Raw genomic sequence first — 20,333 nt, 5'->3', positions numbered from 1 at the left:
GAACTAATGGGACTTCAACATTACTTCGCAATAAAGAGTTTCTATCGGCTTAATTTACTCCCAGTTGGGTCTAATTTGTGTGTGTGTGTGTATCATTACTATAAATTACACTAATAGTACACTATTCCTCTCAGACACGAGTTTTGTGAGAGAAAAATTTTGTAGAAACTTTCTCTTCCCCCCTTTTAAAGTCAATTGACTTCAGCCTACCTCCTCAGGTTATCTTCCTATACCTGTGACAGAAAATAAACCGAACAGCTATAGTAGAATAAACCATGTTGGGATTAAATACTTTATAATTACCAGCTGTGTGGATATTATTGTGGAATAACAAGAAGGGTGGTTTTTTCCAACTAAAAAGCAAACGGCCGTACAAAGTGCTATTCTGGAACAGAATGGAGATAATTTAAGTACTTTCTCCGTACTGACAAGGCTTTAGAAAGGGAAGACTCAGCACAAACTGGGTCCCTGGGAGAAGCTGGTGACTTGTTGATTTAAGATGACCAGCAATCTGTCCTGAAAAGATGCTGGTAATTTAAATACTGTAACGGTCAATGCTTGTATAAAAAGAGGGATTACAATTCAATTAGTCTATCTCCCCTGCAATACAATTTTCCAGTATATTGACTCAGTCAGATAGAGTGGACTTGCATGACCTCCTACCAGGAGGTATACTGAAGACTGCTTTGGCGTTATGCCATGAACCAAATGAAATCATGTGAGGACCTTAGGCTTTCTCCCCCTCAAGATCCTACCAAATTCCTAGCACTTTCAACACTGTCAGGCTTTCCCCTGGTAAAAATATTTCTATGTATCTATTCCTCAACACACAACCCAAAAAGAACCTATGATTTTGCCTTTTGGTGTTGCTGAAGACGAAACAATAGTTCCTTTAAAGGTGTTTCACCCTTCTTTCAAAACTACTTCAGTAAATGCACATACCACAGAGTCATTCACCAAGACGACTGATTTTTTTAAACAAGCAGGGCAGTTAGCTTAAGCAAACAGCAAAATTCAGAGCAAGCCTACTGTAAGGACATTGCTCAGCTCCTGCTTCCTCCTCCCTTATTTGGAGCTTTAAAAATGTGACTGAAAACCATCATGTTACTTGGAATAAAAATATATAGGGCAAGGTGAGACAAGGGAGCTGAGAATGAAAACTGCAGAGAGCAGCCCCGGAAGGCAGCTAACAGTGCCCAAGATGCCCGGATTAGTCACGCTTCCTGGTGACTGAGCACCCTGAGTGGTAGCGAAAACTTATCACGGAAAAATTCAGAAGTTGTTTTGTTTTCTTCTCCCCACTGTGCTGAAGGCAGTAAAGCGATACAGGCAGAAGAATCTCGGAGACTCATAGAAAGTCATAAGTTTTAGACTTTGTGTTTGGAAATACGCCTCATTAACAGCATCGTTAGCATGAGGCTGGCCAAGCCAGCGCGCTGCAGGTGCAGGGACCACGGCAACTCAGGCCAACCATTCGCATCGGGTGGGCAGATGGTCTCCTGCCTCAGGCACACGCAGGACTGGAGACCTGCGGACTCTGATGACAGACACAAGACAGTTAGTTCATTAGTAAATAAGATGTCTAAGTAACACCTTGCGGGGAATACAAATTAGAGGGCAGAAAAAAGGAGAGTCCTTCATGTCTGACCATGTCTGCAGAGTTGCAGCAACACGGGCACCTGTCGGCCCCCCACTCCATTGGACCCCTGTGAGGCTGGGACCAGCTCCATGCTGCGGAGCATGCATCCTGCCAACCAGCACATCCCGAGCCCTCAGAGACACAGGGGTACACCGAGTGCCCTCTCTGATCCGAGACACAAAGTGAGGGCCTGAGTGCTCGCTCTTTCTATGCCCAGGACATTCCCTGTATTTATTAGAACTATTAACTGAATGCTCGATATAGGTAATTACTTTTCACTGCCCTGAAGTCTCCTTACACTTTCAGCTGGATACAGAATTATTTAATTCCTGCCCCCATCTGCTCAGCAGTGGCTCTGAATTCCAAACTGACAAATTATTTTAAGATACCTTTTGTAGAAGATTTTGGAAAATTTAGGACTATAAGACTGTTAGAAATTAATATAGAATGGGTTAAGGTTATTAATGGCAACAGAGCTGCTCAACAGGTCATGAACAGCGTTTTCAGCCTGCCCCCCTGTATAGTCCCAATCCAGGACCAGATTAAAACTCAGTCAAGTTAATCAGTAGAGACAGATCAAACAAAAGATGAGAAATCAGCAAGATACAGGTGCTTAGCTGGGGAGTGATTAAAATATGTAGAACTTACAAAGATAAATATGAAATAGTTAATGGAACAACCAGAGACATTTTCTCAGAATTGTGTAGGTATGAGACTTCAAGATAAAGGGGATGAGAAGATGACTGACCCAAGACAGACTTTGAAACTCATAGGATGATGACTGGACAGAACAAGAGAAGAATTGATGAGATAAGTTGATGAATGATAACGATATGGGAACCAAGATCAACTGGAAAATTACAAAGACTTTGGACTAGGATAATGGGTGGTAAAAAGGTATATAAGACTGAGAAATTTTTGGAGGGTTGCCATTCGCTGCGGTGGTGGCCCAACTCTGAGTTGTTAATAAAGCAAACCTAGAGAAACCCATGACTGAGAATTCTTTAACCTTTATATGATTTGGGGGGGGGGGGGGGGGGGGGGGCACCACAAATTAAGGCAAATAAACAAAACAGTGAAAAATAGAAGTGCTTGAGAAAGTTCTTTGCAGAAAACAAAGCAAAGACCAACCAAAACCCACAAAAAAAAGTGGGGTTTGAAAATGGACAGTACTACTATAAAGATAAGATCAAAATTATTTTGGAAAATATTTTACTTGACCAGTTGCCTATGGTCTGCTGCTGATGGAGAAACCAAATGCCAAGGAAAAGGATTTTTTTTACTTGCTTTGCTGCAAACTATAGCTGGGTGAATGGACCTTGGTAAATTCTCACATTTCCAATGGACTTATTCCTGTATATTTGTCGACATGGAATACTGTATATTATATTTCCCTCTAAAAGCAAAAAGATGGCAAACTGTACTAAGTAAAGATTTAGAGAAAGTGTATCCTGACAATGTTCAGGATCAAGTCTCTTTAGATTCAAGAAATTCTGTGAGTAGGAAGAGAGCTGTAGAAAAAGAACTTGAGATTACTTAATATGCATGACTCTCAAATTTACCTTTTATTTTCTTGTTTCCATACCCACATGTTCTTGGCAATATTTATTATTTTGAGGAGTCAAAGGAGGCTTAAGGAGAATACCTTTTACTGCTTTCATGCAGGGGTGACTTAAAGCACTAGTACACAAACATCTGTTCAACAAACCATGAGTCACATGAAGCAGAATCAATCTTTTGGATGGATACTGCTGCAGTTTCCACTGAATTAGTAACAACCCCAAATTCACATTAGTTCCACCAGTCCTGCACTTCAAGAGGAGCTGTCTTTTTAAGAGGTATGAAACTGAGAGCCCAACAACCTATGGCTGCAGAAAAATCACAACTCTCGATACAGAGGTAGGGCCGTTAGGCTCAGTGTCTTGTAATTACACTGTAATTTCTCATTTGGCCCCGTATTTTTCCTCATTTCTCTCCCCTTCAGTATTTGTACAGTGCAAAAAACGTACTGTATCATTACAGATCTGCATTAAACCATCTAAATGCACACTTGTATGAACCCATACACAGAATCCCTGTGAGGTACAATGAAGAGATGTTTAAACATCACAAATTACTATGAGGTATCTTCAGCATATTCAATTAAATGCGATTGACAGCCAGAGGTCACCTCCCTGCATGACACCTGCAGCACATGGCTCTTTAAACATCTGAGTCAAGGTGGTATCAACCCTACCGTCTGTCCCGTGAGCAGACAGCCTGTAGTGTCCCTACTGGATCTGATAAAGACATAGCATATTGCAAAATGTATCGTGGGGCCCAAAGTAAACAAAAAAAGTAATACAGATTACTCTGCCTGACCTACCTGGGTGATGCAATAAGCTATTTATGACCTGCAGTTGAGAGAGCTTTTTCTAATGCTTTGCTTTTTAAAGGATGTTACAGAATCACAGACTGGTTGAGGTTGGAAGGGACCTCTGGAGGTATCTGGTCCAACCCCCCTGCTCAGGCAGGGCCACCTAGAGCCAGCTGCCCAGGACCATGTCCAGGCAGCTTTTGAGCATCTCCAAGAACAGAGATTCCACACCCACATATTACATTTGTGGATGTCTGTAATGAAAACTTGGACCTGTAACCCTTTTCATCTATCTGTGTGCTGCAACACTGCCACACATTTGATACTACCAACTCTTTGGTTCACTATTTATTTCAAATTGCATGTTTATGTCATTGCAAATCTTGTGTAATAGCATATGTAAGGAAAAGATTTCTGTTCATTCACCTCTTGATTAAATACAGACAGAAGATCCAAATACTGCTGCACTGAACCATCCCTACAAACACAACTGTCCACTCACGTGTGGATTCATTTAAGAATCCACCTTCCACCTTCCCTCAGCAAGTGCCCATTGCGCATACATGCTCCTGCACTACGTAACATCTACCTTAGCTTTACCGCCAAGAAGAATACAAAAGAAAAACAAAGAACAGGTCCAGTGTGATTCTTCATGACACACTGTGCGGTTATCCTGCAAAATTTTATTGGCCGATTGAATCTTCAGAAACTATAGCAGCTTTGCATTTTAACAGGCTTGCATCTACTTACCCACAGAAACTGCCGGTCATCATTGCCAGCAACTGTTTTGAGCTGCCCCTATTACGCTCCTGAATCCAAATCAAAACCAAAACTGGCTAAGGAAAGCATACACACAGATGGACTGCTCAAGGAAGTCTTGCTGTGTGTTTTTCATAGTACAGCTCATTGGTTAGATTATAATTGGGGTTTCTAAAAGAGACAAACAGCTCTTGCCTAAGGGCAATTAACCCTCAAAATGGTAGGAAGATCATCCTGATTATGGAAAAAAACACCATGAGAAAACAAAAATGAAAAGTGACCCTGAAAAAAATAATAATAAAAAAATTCTAGTACAATCCCTTTGCCTGCCTAAGATAACAGCTAGAGCAGGGAACCAACACCAAGAGGAAATGGCTTTATACCTTACTCACAGTAATTAAACAATCATGAGCAATGATTACTACAGCACGTGTGCACTCATGTTACATCTGCCAACTCAGAGCCATGCACATGGGTCCCAGCATTCCCACACGGCCAGCGTGTCCTCACTCTGCAGAAAGGGGAAGAGATAGCAGATACCTAAGAAGGGACAGAAGGGCTAGTCAGCAACCGCAACAGAGCAACACTTTACAAGATGCTTCAGAGACTTGCCTACAATTTAGCATTCCCTTTCTTTGGTGTGGGTGCCAAGTTAAGCAGCTCCTTGCCTAACTTTGTATTAGCATAGGAGGGGGACAGAAAGAACAAAAACTCCCCATGGGGCTGAGATGCCAGCTAACCTGGGGACGGACCCAGCGATAAGGAACTTGGAGACGTTTTTAGTCTTACTAGGTTCCCAAACCTGGTTCACCATAAGGATCCACACGCTGAGTACCAGCAGGACTGCAGGAACACTACAGGAGGGAGAAGTGACCTGGGACAGCTTAAGGTGGTGCTGGAGCCAGAAAGAACATACATCAAGCTATGGCCCAAGGTACACATACAAACCCTCGTCCACAACTTGGTATCTGGTAAAGCCAGCTGCAGCGTGACTCTCCCATGGCCTTGTCACCTAATTCAATGTGAAATGGAGATGTGACTTCATATGCTGCTTCAAGTGTCAGAAACAGAGTTTAGCTATAAAGCAACCAGCTGTATTGTCCTCCTATCTGTCAGCAGCAGAAATCCCTGAAGGAGACCGCTATTTCAACTTCAGCAGTCACTGGGGGCAGGGAAACAGTGGAAGATGCTGCTGCCACGTGACATCGTACTTGCTGTATCAGAAAGAATGGCACACAGCATCCGTCACAACCAACTTAACCTACTCCAGAGGGGAGCTTCAGGAAAGTCTCTGTTAGTACAGTACAATTGCTGGTCATGGGCGTTCCCTGCAGCACAGCGCTTCCAGTGCGGCAGAGCTCAGCGGGCTTTACACGTTTCCCATTTGCATCTACTTGCCTGGAGCACCATGCCTCTCAGGAAGCAAATGCTATCAACTTACTAACTGGTTAGGAGGTAACTGAAGCTACAAAGCTGACTTAACACCTTTCCCACCTGCGGTTCACACACATGCATCCCTGACTGCCCATCAGCCAGGAATGGTGGGCTGAGGCAAAGAACATTACACAAGCTGTTTCCTCAAATGGGATGGAGACACACAGGATCAGGCACCAGCTCTGCCTGCAAGTATTTATTTACATGCTGGAGACAGAAGGGGACTGACAAAACGCAGTGTAACATCTCCCTTGAAGATGATGGCTATGGACCCTTTAATTCTTTTTAAAAACCCAACTGCTGCCAAAGACCTTGCCTTCTTGACCTCAAACTTCTGAAATCTTGAGAAAAGATATTTTTGAATGCAAAAGAGTAAGGCTTGGTGGTCCAATTCAGTAATGGTTTTCGAAAGCTACAGACTAGTCAAGAAGAAAATCAGCGGTGCTGGTTGAATAAATGGGGCAGTAACACCAACATTATGGGTACAGCAAGTCCAAGGGAATGAATGCAACAATCTGAATGGAAAGATAGGAAAACTGAATTATACACAAGGGCTTGCAGGCACTTGATTTTTGAGACGAAAAAGGATGACACAGCAAAAGATATGGCCAAAATAACATTCATGGATGTTTATTTTAGCAGCTGCAGACTTTTAATCAAGGAGGGACTGCCAATCAGTCCAGAAGTTACAATAATAAGGATAGGAAATGAGGTAAAGCTAAACAAAAATTAAGTATAGGAACTGGGAGGAGAGGGTGGATTTGGAAACAAGTTGATATAAGCTTTTATCAGAAAGCGACTATGTAAAATGACAGGGGTTTTTTGCAGGGTTTTTTTCTTGGATTTTTTTTTTTTTAAACTCATTCTGTTTTCCCAAGTACATCTGAATCACATCTCATTACCTTAGAGACAAAATTATTGTTAACACTTCCTAGAGAGTAGTTTGGTTTTTGTTTAATGCTTCAAGTGCTATCTGATAAATATAGATCATTATTGCATCTTACATATTCATTTGTAAAGAACAGAGTTTAATTTTCAGATTGCAAGTTAAATTTGACTTGCAGAGCAACAGAGCAAACTGGGTCCAGAGTCTGGGAGAACAAGCATCTCTGCATGATCGCTCTGCACAGAATAGCCACATGCGAGAGCAAGGATTTCCCCCCTTTTTCAGGAGATGTTTCTCTGTTGAAGTTTAACACGCAAGTCATCTCCAAGTATTTAGTCTAAAGGGCTCCTGTACATGAGCACAGCAACGGCACTTCTGCACTTACTTAACTTTTTATTTATTTTTAGTTGTAGTATTTTCTGCAGGTACAACACAGAGTGTGAATGTAACCAAAATTCATTCTGGAAGCAGTTGATCTAATCAACAGTTTATATAAAAAGATAAGTATTTCAAAACAGCAAGATTCATGTTTCCTGTGAACATATTTGTCATTCCTATATAGCATTTCTTGACATATTGTTCCCTTATTTGAAGCCTTTATAATGTAACATACACCTAGTACATCAGCTGATATTACACTTGCCAGAAAACTATGCAATAGAGCTGGCTTCAGAGATTCCTTTCCTGTTCAAATGTAGCTTGCTGTTTAGCCCCAAGTGCTGCAGGGTGCTCCTACATTAGTGCCAGCTAAATCCATAAGATTGTTTGAAGTGGCAAACTTAGCTTGTCAAGGACAAGGAGAAGCAATGTAGGCAAGGGCAGTCACTACAGCACAAGAACAAGCACACTCCCCAGGCCTGCAGACACACGGCATGTGTGCCTTTAGAAACCTGGAAGAAGAAAACACTAAGCAATGAGACATCAAAGAGAAAGGTGAGTTCAAGGGATGACGAATACCCAGCAAAGGCAACAGGGCACTTGTCTAGAAATCCATAGGAAACACTGAAATAACTGAATACTGAAATCACTATATTGCTTTCAGTATTCTTGTAAAAAACAAGAAGCCTCATCCAGAACTCCATCTAGAGACAAATCTTACTGCAGCAGCATCTCCACAACACAAAATAGCTTCTCAGGCTATCCTGACAGCAGAAGTGCCCATATCTGATCTAGAGAGCACAGAACATGGTATCCTATGCTCACTACTTCTCTCTCCAGCTCTCAAGAGGTGATGTATTAGTCTGGTGTTACACATGCCAAGATGCAAAGCATACAGATCTATCAACCTGGAATGTGGAACATAAACAAACCCCTTCTTTCTTACTGCCCTCTATCTACCTCAGTGGTCTGTACCACTTCAACTCTGCATTTCTAACAGAGCTGTTCCCAAGAGCCACCTGTGTGTCACTTTTATTATGAAGACTGATGAATGCAGTGAGAAAAAGTACATGTCTCAGTATAGGAGATCCAGATCTTCCCAAAGGAAAACAATGAGTCTATTAAATAATTGTGATTAGACATATATGCTTCAAACAGAACACTACGCAATTTCTCAACCATGTCTTCTGCAGATGATAAAAACCCTAGGCAAGCATTCATCTACGGCAAGGGCAAACGGCAAAAAAAAAGTCTGGATCCCGTATTTCTTTTTTCTCCAAACATTGGAGCCACAATGCACCGGACAGATAACTGCAACAACTTGAAGAGAAATATCTTCTATTTTGCATCGGAGATCAGAGTGTCAAAGCCCTTACTGTCTCTCTTCAGTATTTAATAATGGGGGGGGGGGGAGGGGGGAATAGAGCTTGCTGTTAACTCAGACTTGTGAAAGGGCAATGCCTAACTACACAGCTAAATGAAACCAAAGAAAAGTACTTATTCATTTCTGAAGGTCACCGACTCCATGGGAAGCAGTACGCTCTTACTCTTTTTTTACCTGGAGGAAAAATAGGATTTTGCTGTTTGTTTGCTACTTCCTGAGAACACATTTTGCACAGCTAAAACAGCAAAACAAGAGGTCACATTAAAAAAGCTACCAATCCAAACATCTGTCTGACATTGGGCTGCATTTACAATGATCAATGAAAGAAGGGGCTAGTATCATACAAGCCAAACCCCAAAACAACAAAACCAGAAAACCCCCAAAAGCAGCACCACGTTTGATCTCATTTACAGACTGCAACACTCACTCAGACAGGAGCCTTTTTCATACTTCCCAGCTTCCGAAGTGAAGAAAAGCTATATAAAAAACCAACCACAGAAATTCAACAGCAGTGCCTGGAGGAAAATGCAGCGTTTCCAAGGCTGATGCCACAAAACGAGGTCAAGTTCTACCGGAGATTTAAATAAAACAGCCAAATAAGATAACTAATGCTGTTCTAGCGATGCTCCAGAATCTTCTCACCTTCGCAGGCTCACAGAAGTCCCTTTCACAGCACACGCAGGTACAGCAGCACCACATAAACATCACCGCGTGGCCATCTGCAGCCCTGGCCCCAGTGCTCGGTACTGCTCGGGCAGCCTCCCGCACTGCCTACCCGGCTCCATCCATCTGCCAGACTGAGAGGGCTCCGGGCACTCGCTGTACAAACAGAACGCCTCTGCCAAAACAAGCATCGCTGTGTGCAGAGCTCCTGTGCTGCTGATGCAAACCCAACAGTTATGCTTGGAGCTCGCAGGCGGGCTATGCACCTCTCCTCCAGCCGGGAATATCTGCTTCAGAGCAGAAAAGGGCCAGGGCTGTGAGATTTAAAGCTGCAGGGCTTTCTATTCCCTGTTCAACGCATGACACTATTTTTAAAACTGCACCTTTGAGCCAAAAAAAATTGTACAGGGTAACAGACAGCCAAAGCAGGAGGAAATCAATAGAATCAAGGCGACATATGCATTCCTCGGCCCACACAAAATGATGGACTTGGTAGCAAGATTCAAGCGGAATTAAACACAGAGATTCAAAGATGCACAGCAGGACATAAATCCACCTATAAACTATATGCTCTATTTACAGCACCACTGAAACACTGCTATTTAAAAATCCCTAAATAAAATTTTCAGAAGATTAATGTGATCTCCTGGAAGGCTGAAACTAATTGGAGAGTAATTGTCACAGAAGGACTCAAGTACAAAACAGAGCCAGCAACAACATTTTAACCACAGCTGTCACTGGTGCAAGAAGAAACCACCACCTCTTAACCACCGCCCTTGACCTCTTTGTCAAAGAAAAGGCATTTTACTATCATATTTAGAAGATGTAAAGCAAAGGGTCATCACCCTGTTTGTGACAGCTCTGACAGCACCTAAAGCCATCAAGCCCTATTCCTTCAGACTAATTTTTAAAAAGCCACCCTCACCTCATGGCTGCTTCTCCCCTTGCTCTTCTCCTCTGTCTCACTGATGTTTCCTGTTTGTAGCAAATATTATTATTCACTAGGATAGAGATAGATGATCACAAAGCCAAGCTACATACAATCTAAGTTTGAGATCTTCAGAACCATTAATTCAGAGTATGCAAGGTGCTCCCAAGGCTCAAATACCAGGAACCGGCAAAAACAACAGAACGAAAGTGAGCTTTTAGAAGTTTCCTACTGTGTTAGCCATGAAGCATGTTTGCAGCCAGCACAGATACAAGGACATAACCTTCCATGTTTTCTTTCTGTCTGTCCCTTTGAGCCAGATGATTCTTAGAGGCTCTGACAAACATTACAGTGGTTGGGTTTGGTAGGTTTGGGGTTGTTTTTTTTTTTTTTAAATCATTCTCTTAACCTGCAGTAATGCACAGGTAATGTGAAGAAATTCTGCACTGAAATGTTAATTCATATAATACAAATTTCTACAATGTAACAGAAGAGAAAACTCTTGACTGACTCAAAACATGGGCAACATGGAAGAAAATATTACTAAGAGCAAAATTCAGTTTTCATTAGGAGAAAAGAGAAAAAAGGGTTGTTAAAACCTGACAATGTGTTCTGTAGGAACTAGGGTTAGAGGAAAAACAGCTAAAACCCCCATTGTCTTAAATTATACTGCTATGTCAGATGGCATTTCTGGAAAAGCAGTATGATGAAAAAGCAAGTATATTGTAAGGGTCATTTAGAACAGGAATTGAGAATGAAAACATTACATACAAAAAGAACAATAAAGTCTGATTCATGCAGAAGACAAGCCATGTTGGTGTGGAGATACTAAAAGATACATCCACAAAAGCATTTTGTGATGTTAGAGAACAGGACACGAAGAGCAAAGGATGAAGGGAAAGGAAAAAGGAAGGTGGCAATCAAAACAGTACATGGTGCAATTCTGCAACTGGGCTGCACACAGTCACCAAATTGTAATATGTTGCACCAGTCTCTGGTATAGATCTGGGTTCTGCAGTGCAGAGCTTACTGTCATTTTGCCTAGCACGAACATGCAGCAACAAGTACCAGCATTGCTGTATCAGTAACATCTGCTTGTAGTCCCATTCTGTAATGCATTGCTACAACGTAAGTTGCCTCAAAGCCATTCCTTGTTCAGCAGGTCTGCGCGTTAGGTAAACAGATCCCAGGAAGCACTACTGCAGTAACTGAAGCAGAAGCCTGCACAGAACATGAATGAAAATGAAAACAATGTAACTTACCATATTACCATGTGTTCAAAACTGCACTGTGGAGCCATGAAAATGATTCCAAAAACCAGAAATTACAAGAAATCTAATTCAACTGACATTTGTATTACCATTTCTCTGTGGGTATTCTCAGGGTTAAATGGCAAGAGGGTCTCTAAAAATTGATTACCTTATGGGAATATTAGACATTGAGATTCTCTGATGATGGAAGCACTGCTCTAACCAATGGCATACAGAATTCAATCTAGCAAAGCTGTTGTAAAGAAGGGTTTTAAAAAGAAATGTTGGTATTAGTCACTGACCTATACCCAATGAGGATCCCACCCCACATCTGCAAAACCTTTGAAATCAGCCAGTCATCCAGGGCATGCAGAAGAGTTTTACAACAATGCACTGCACTGCATTGCACAAGGCTGCATTGCACTGCATGTCTGCCAGATAACTTCTGACTTTATCAGTGCTCCAGACCAACTAGAAGCAAGAACCAGGCCAAAAGGCATTCACCCTGTTGCAAGAGTCTAGTGAGAAATCTCCACTAAAAAAACCTGTCCAGGCTAAATACAGAAACTGAAACAATTTCTATACTTGTGCAAGTTCAGGGCACATGCTAGATTTGGAATCAGAATCTAACACAATGACAAGAAATTAAAAAAGAAAAAAAAGGGTCATGATTCACTTTTTCAAGGAACTGTTTTACATTCGTATGACAGATTTCACTCTCGAAAAACAGTACCTATACTGAGAAACCTCCAGATTTCTAAGACCTTTTATCTAGGAATGATAGTAGATCCTGTCTAACAGAGGTGAAAGGGAAGGGAGGTGAAATTTCTTGTGCAGAAAGAACATCATTACCCTTATTTAGGAAGCAGTTTATGTTGGGTACAACTCAGTTTGATTCACAGGAATTCTACTACTATTCAGACAGATCTGTCACCGTATGCAGCAACAAACAAATCCATGAAAATACATGAAAATATGCTCATTAGTCTATTTAATATAATCACAGAGCCTTCCCAAGCTTTACAGAACAGTAAAACCAAAACCAACCTACCAGGCTGAATATCACCTCCATTAAGAGAAATCAGTTTCATTCCTCATCAAAGAGGAATGCATGTTTTCTTCAGTAAGTTTTGTTACGCTCCCAAAGTGCGGCAACAGTGCACTGATGTTCTGTGCTGTTAAAAGTAGACTGCTATACCCACGAAGAAACAGAAACATCATAAAAAGAGCATCCACAGCTATTTTTCCATGCAAACGAAATCCAAACCACTCCGGCAAGTTGCAACCTAGCAGCGAGCCTGTGCAAGTCTCACTGCAGCAATGATTCCCGTGGGGCTGCCACCCTTGCCTCGGCTCTCTGAAAGCCTCGCACAGCAGAACACGACGACTACCACAGCAGAAGCCATATGATGGGATCAAGCCTCAGTAATGTGGGGGGACACAGATGTTCTCAGGTGTCCAAGCCAAGAATAGAAAAAGCCTCATAAATCGAGACGGCACTGAGAACGGCAGGGAGGGCATGGGGGCACCGAGCACCCACGCTGGCACGCAGCCCTTCGCTGCTCCAGGCAGTCTCCCGCACCTTCCCAGGGCCTCTGCCAGCAAGACCCCCAGCTGCATCAGCAGCAAGGGAGGTGCAGCGATGGGTAGCTCATTTGCATTCTACAGCATTTCTTTCCTGAAGTTACTTAGTAAAACTGGAGAGAGGAGGGATGGCGGGGGGGCGGGGAGAAAATGAGCTTTGATGCAGCTTAAAAACTTATGCAGATTAGATGCTCATATGACCTCTATAACAAGATGAGAACTCTTTCCAAGACCCCTTAAAACCAAAAAGTTTTGGGAAAAAATACAGCAGAGGCTAGAGCCATATATTTGGGGAAATCTGAATGCTGCCAAATATTTAAGTAATGTGAAATATGAAGCAAGACAGTGAGAAACTGGTGAAAAAGTCAAGAACTGAGTTGTGAGCATTCCTTCACTGTGCTGTTCCCTAAAGTGGTGCTTGGACTGTGGAGAAAAGGTGACCTCCATGCCCTCTCCCTCATCTACAGTATTCCATATGTGAAACGCCTCTTTTGAATACCTGACGTGTAGATCCAACTGATGGGAAGAGAAGCCAGCGTTAGCAAGCTCCTCATAGCAACAACTGAACAGTACAGTCTGCATCAGTGAAATTGGGAAAATGAGGACACAAGATTAACAGTTAGACAAAACCCTGAAACTGAAATGGCAGAGGAGTCTAAAAAGGCAGACTATAATTACCAGAAGGAAACTGGGCCAGCACCATAGCAGGAAACCCTTGATTTGGCTCCAAGTCCTCAACAGAAAGGAGGAGCGAAGGGCGCAGGTTGGGGCTGGGCACCGCAGGGGCACAGCCAGGCACAGGGCAGCTGTCCCTGCCTCCCCCCAGGACCCCGCACTCAGTCCTGCTGCAGGATTAACCCACCTGCCCTGGAAACCGCGTGTCTGGGAGAGCGCAGGTGAACGCCAGTACTGCCAGTGCAGCAAGTGTGCCCTTGACAGGACTTCAGGTGACCCGAGGCCCCCAGTGCTGTGGGCATGTTTTAGAGAAAAATCAGATCCAGTTTGCCAGCTGATGTGAACTTTGTCCTGTCATGCTTTGGACATTGCTGTTTCTAAAGCTTTATGGTTCAGATTTCTAAACTCCATTAGTCACTTTTGAGACCACTGCACATAAAGACACTGGAATACCAGGTACAACTGATACACAATAAGGTAAGTGGGAAAAGCAAGCACATGCTCAAACCCTGCATGCTAGTGCTAAAACCATACCCTTATCAGAGCTTATCCTGGCATAGCCTTCTCATGTCGCAGAAACTGGACCACTCCATTTAATACAAATCTATGTAAAATCGGAGAGGAACATTTGGAGAAATAGAGGCAGAGTTCTGAATGCAGCAAGTACAAACCACAAGCTTCAGTAATCTGTTGCAAAGTGAATGATAGTCTGTTTTTTGTTTGGGTTTTGGTTGTTTTTTTTTTAATCCAGTACTGAAACTAGTCATTAATTAATATCCTGGGTTTGGAATACCCATTCAGACACAGGCTTTATACTTGTACAGGTCCTGCTTCTTAGTGATTCAGGAAGGATTACTAAGAGGCCAACCTAGCACTTGCACACAGCACTTCAATAAAAGGAGAATAAGGTGGAGTATCCGTCCCTTTCACTCTCTCTTTCTGGGTACAGGAAAACTGCAAGGCTCCTGAAATCAAGATCTGTTTTGAACCTTCTGAATCAGGTTTTCCAAGGGAAGGATGACAGGTAAGAGGTAGGAGAGCTGGAAAGCCAAGCAAGTGGTATGAACCGAACTACAAGGTGTTAAAGTGCCAGTATTTGGTATCAGCACATCAAATTACAAATATTAGATTAGCCATCTAGAGATATCACATGACCAACATGGGGGGGGGGGGGGGGGGGGATCAAGCTCATCCTTCTGTCATGCCCAAATAATTTAATCTCTTTTTCTGCATCAAATGCAGACAAAACCAATCACAAATGTCAGAACAGGCTAGAAGACTCTCACAGGTGACGGACTCTTTCAACTCCATATACAGACACAAATGCAGGGCAAACACACTCAAGCAAAACTGTATGTATAAAACAGGTCTTACCAAAAATGGGGTTAGACCAAGAAAAACTCATCAACTTCCAGGTATGCAAGGGCTCCTTCTGTCTCTTTACACATCTGGAAGTTTTTCACACTTCCAAGTGTAGTTACAAAGAGGGAAAAATTTCCACCTCTGACTGTCCTCAAAGAGGGCACTTGAACGGGTGCACAGCTCACAAATCATGCATGTTAATTATAAAAAGCCACCTGAGGAACCTGCTTCTGTCACTGTGTCACTCCCAATAGTTTCAAGACTAACACTTCAGATAGAGAATCTCTTCTAAATGTAAGCGCAAATCAGACATTTACATATGGATGATGCAGCTTCAGCCCTCCCCTCCAAGGAAAGTGGAATTAGAGAGTTGCGCAGGATAAAGGAGCAGAGAGATGTAGCTGAAGGCAGAAGGCTGGCCACCGGAGGAAGCACAGTCCACGGGGAAACACTACACAACGACTGCCCCGTGTGCAACGAGTTCCAGACAATTAACTAGTCATCACCTGCATGCAGGGTCAGAAGGAGATGAGCAAGTGGAAAGCAAGGGGGTGTGTGTACGTACGTATGTATGTATATATGCATAGTAATGAAGGAAGGGAAGTGTGTGCACTTATATGCATACACGAGGAGAAGGAAGGAAGGGGAGAAGCATTTTTGAGGAGAAGGAAGGAAGGGGAGAAGCAAAGGAACAATTGTTTATTAAAACCTTAAGACAGAAGGACTTGCTTTGCAGCCAACACATTTTAAACAGCAGCTTATGCATGGATGGGTATGTTAGGTTTTAGTTTTCATAACTTTGGATACTCACAGGAGTCATAGCTTTTTAAGTTAAATCAATTTCTTCCTCATGTACTTTTTGTGCCTGACTGTACACTGTAAATATTTTTTCATATCCAGGCTAAACATAATATAAGTATTTATCAGCATACATGTGAACTATACAGTGCATACATTAGTTTTGTCCACTTGCAGTTGTAAAATAATAAAATTATTGCAAACATTGTCATAGTTTTCAAATTAATAATCTGTATTGTCTAGTGTGTTTTTTCTGCCAGTTTAACTAAAGATATATGTGTCAGCAACTAAGCATGGAGCATAGGGACTAAAAACAAAGCTCATCAAAATCAGCAAACATTGCCAGAGTTCAACTTGAACTGTGCACTCAACATCAGTCAACTCATTTTCAGGACTTCAGAAAGAAAACATTCTTCCTAAGTCCAAAGAATTCATAATTCTCCTGATCTGCTTGAAACGCAACAAGCTCAGCTTTCTTCTAACTAAACTAGGAAATCCCCCCTTTGATAAATCCTAAATGACTGTATTTTTATAAAAGGAGTACAAAACACCTGCTTTACAGCATACTTAAAGATCACTTCAGCTCCAAAGGACTCTGTTCAGACAGCAGGCACGAAGATGCTCAAGTAATTTTAACTCCTTAACCAAAACACGGGCTCCCTAGAAATATGGATCTTCAGGAACTATCTTGCACCTCTTACTATCGCTGCAAAATCTATTCTTGATATGGCACTTGAATCCATCAACAAAAAATGTCACCCTCCTTCCCTTTTCATTAGCTTGCTCCTGAAGAATGGTTCACTCTTGTGAGTTTTTCTAAGTCAAGGTAAATGGGATCCTTAACGCTGGGAGCTGCAATAGACACATGATTCATCTCTTTAAAATGTTTCACCTCGGTTTGGGAAGTGCTGCATGACACAATGATGAACAGCAAAGTTTTCCTGTCTTACAGCCTCTACCATGGCTATCATCTATTAGGGTTGAATCATGGCTTATTTTCACATCCTAGTTTTCTGAGTACAGTTTTCCTTGTACTTGGGGTAAAGGGATCTTAGCCACACTGAAAATATCAGCCTCGTAAAATACAGAAGAGGAAAGAAAAATAGGAAAGAGAAAGGGACCTCATTTGTTGTGCTCAGTAAATTAATTTACAGTATTTTGCTTAAGTAAACAGGTGGAAAAGTTAAACGACTTGCTACCATAAAGCCTTAAAATGAACACAGATTACTGAAAATTCAAAGCCACAAGATTTGCCTTTATTGACCAGAACTTTATATAGCCAGTGAAAAGTTAATAATCAAATGCTACTCCTGGATCAATAATCTCAGTGATATGAGGCATCTTGCCTGAGGCTTTCTGTTTAATTATGTGGTGATTAGTAAGTTTCTGCACAGCTGCAAGACCTAATCACAGATATCTGAGCTTGATCCATATTAACCCCCAAAACTGAAAACCAACAGTCTATTCCCACGCTCACTGCCCAGGGACAAGGGCTAAAGCCACCTTAATGTTCTTGCTGGCATATACAAATTATAAAACTGCGTGCGATTATAAAAGCTGCAATAACCTAATGGTATAAGGTACCATTTGGATCAGAAGCACTTTAAGCTGATGCATTATTTAACATTTACCTTCTAATTTAAGCTCCTAGACTTCAAAGTCACTGCACAGAACTGGAGTTCCCCTCCTCTGTACACACCCACTGGGATAAAGTTAGTTTTGACTATATTGTCTTTTTTTTAGATTTCACTCAAAGAATGCTCTGTATAGGACTTGCTTTCCTTGTTACTGTTTGCAGTTTCTTGGCCCAGTTTTAATCACCATAAGAAAAACAGCCCTTCCTTTTCCCACACACATTTCCAGAAGTATTCAAAATGTTTCTACTAGCACTTAATAACGAGAGAGAGAGAAAGGTTAGTCCATAAATATTGCACCCTGTAGCCGTGATGTGAAGTGCGGCCATATTGATGGTGCTTTTTATAACCAGTTTAGTACACAATACCAACACTCTGAATCTCGACAAAGAGACCACAGCTGGCTGTGATGATGCAGCTCAAAACTGAAGTACTACCAAACAACAGTCCATAGCTGGAGTTGTTATTAGCCAGCAGATGGCTCCATGAACTAGATTAGAGAGCAAACTTGTGTATGAATAGGCAGATCATCCTTCAGGAGGCTATCAACATCAAGGACATTTTCCAAGGGCATTCGCCTGATTACTGCTGCATCAAATCAACTTTCCCACAGTAACAATGAGAGAAAACTGGTTGCTGTCTGCGAAATTGCTACTAGACCAGATTTGCATACATGGTTAAAATGATGTCTATTTAGAAAAGGACTTCTCAATATTTATAACCTAGTGCGGAGAGATTTTTAAAAGTTATTGCTGAGCTTGTCTATTCCAGCTGTTCACGCGATGATCCAAAACCCCACTTAACGCTGATTTATTAGTACTGATTAAGCTCCACTTCCAAACATTGAATGGAACTTTAAAGACTTCCATCTGAAAGACATACAAAATTGCATTAAATCTCATTAAAGCAAAGGACATCTTGGTGCAAAATAAAATTTTAGCTTGGCTGTATAAGATCAAGTCAGAAGTTTGCTGGTCTTGAATGGAAATGGCTGACTGACTTTCTTTTTTCTTCCTCATGAGAAACCAATTGTCCATCCTCTCAGTGCATCCGTGCTGTCAGTAGAGCCCGATCCTGTCTAGGTACAGGCACTATTTTCCCCATGGTCTACACTTACACACCTGTTGCTGCACTCCTGAGGAGGCCAAACGGTTCCTCTGAGAAAAACATCCGGAGATCTGGAGTCACATTGACCAAGGTCTGCTCTGGCCAGTCACTGCCTGGGTCAGCCCTTTGACGTTGCCTAGCAGGTCTCCACGCTCAGTCCCTCACATCACTTCCCAGTGTACCTGACACACTCCCCCACTATTACGCTGCATACTCGAGACGGCTCTTAGCACGTCATCTCAGAAGGCACACAAAAATAGCAAGGGCAACAGGGTGCCAGAGGGAGCCGAGGGGCAGCCCTGGCACAGTGCTGCAATGTGGCTAATCTCTCCAAAGGACATTAGCCCTTAGCTGTGTGAACTAGCTTGTGCTTGGACACTGGCACGGGTCAGTCCCCAGCGACTGGCCCGGGGGCTACAGTGCTCTGTGCACTGACAGTATGGAGGCAGCCTTTGACACCCTTCAAGAAGGGGAAGAAAGTCACCTGTCCTCAGCCTCCATTCCTTGCAATTTTCCCAGGTACAGGAAAAACTGACAAATCCAAGATGATCACCTGCACCTCAGCCCAGAATTAGCAGTCGGGGGGTTCACTCACTGCTGCTGCTTCATGGCTATCCAGGATACACTGCACTTCTAGCCATGAGGGGAAGCAAGGGGAACAAAAAGTCAAACTTTGGCAGACCTGTCACCTACAGTAAGAAGGGACTGCTCTGGGCTTGTGTGCCTTTTCCACCAGCTGCTGGGGGAACAGCAAGGGACAGAGGTCTTCAGAGAGAAGGCGGCCCTGGAAGAGAGGGCCTCAGTTCCCCTCAAAGAAAGGTACAGGACTAGGGCGAGCCTGGGGCACTGCATGGCTGCCTGCTGCCGGCCCCTCGCGCACCCGCGCCAGAGAAGCTTCTGGAGCCCGGCCCGGCACCCCGCCAGCACGCCCAGCCATTCCGCTATCGCGCCCACCTCTGTGTCAACACCCCATAACGAGAAAAATCCTGGAACAATGAACATTTACATGTTACGCCACTAAGGTACGAGTCGTTGTACTGGGAAATAAAACCCCCTATCCCTTTAGGATATTGCTTAGAATTTGCTCATAAACCTGCAGGTGTGTAACAGCACAATTATTTTTGCTCTGCTATTATCAATGGCCAATCATGACAGGCCACCTAACCGGGGAGCCAACGTGCCCCGCTGAGCACAGCGTGGTGCTGTGTTTCACTGGGAGGGCCCCACGGGCCCCGCGCCGGGCAGCTGGCACTGCCGACATGTCGGGAGCCCAGGTGCTCCGCAGCCTGCGGGCACTAGTGCTGCACCAAGCTGGCCAAAGGTAAACATTGTCCAACGACAGGACTGGTGGCCTTTCTGCTCATCCCTAACAGCTGTATTTGATCATTCGTGGCAATCAGTTCTAAACTTTGGGACACTTTCTCTTGGTGGTGGTGAATGAGGGGATGTGGGAAGAGACACCGAGCTCCAGAGATTGGTCCTGAACAGACCCACTG

General features: G+C 42.9%; 1 protein-coding gene across 12 annotated transcripts in view; it reads right to left on the bottom strand.

Moving 5' to 3' along the window:
* Positions 1-20,333, bottom strand: part of TMCC1 (transmembrane and coiled-coil domain family 1) — a 202,940-nt gene that overhangs the window by 17,639 nt on the left and 164,968 nt on the right. Inside the window, exon 1 of one of the 12 annotated variants that reach the window (XM_069811733.1) lies at positions 12,729-12,994. The exons of 9 other annotated variants lie outside the window; for them this stretch is intronic. In XM_069811733.1, coding sequence (XP_069667834.1) covers positions 12,729-12,749 — 21 coding nt within the window. In that variant the 5' untranslated portion in view covers positions 12,750-12,994. Of the gene's footprint in view, positions 1-9,478; positions 9,563-11,689; positions 11,877-12,728; positions 12,995-20,333 lie in introns of those variants that run through there. 2 more of the 12 variants (XM_069811734.1, XM_069811728.1) reach the window with 2 other exon arrangements.

This window comes from Haliaeetus albicilla, chromosome 24, assembly GCF_947461875.1.
Source record: "Haliaeetus albicilla chromosome 24, bHalAlb1.1, whole genome shotgun sequence".
NCBI classification, from domain to species: Eukaryota; Metazoa; Chordata; class Aves; order Accipitriformes; family Accipitridae; genus Haliaeetus; species Haliaeetus albicilla.
This window is presented reverse-complemented; position numbering and strand designations above follow the sequence as displayed.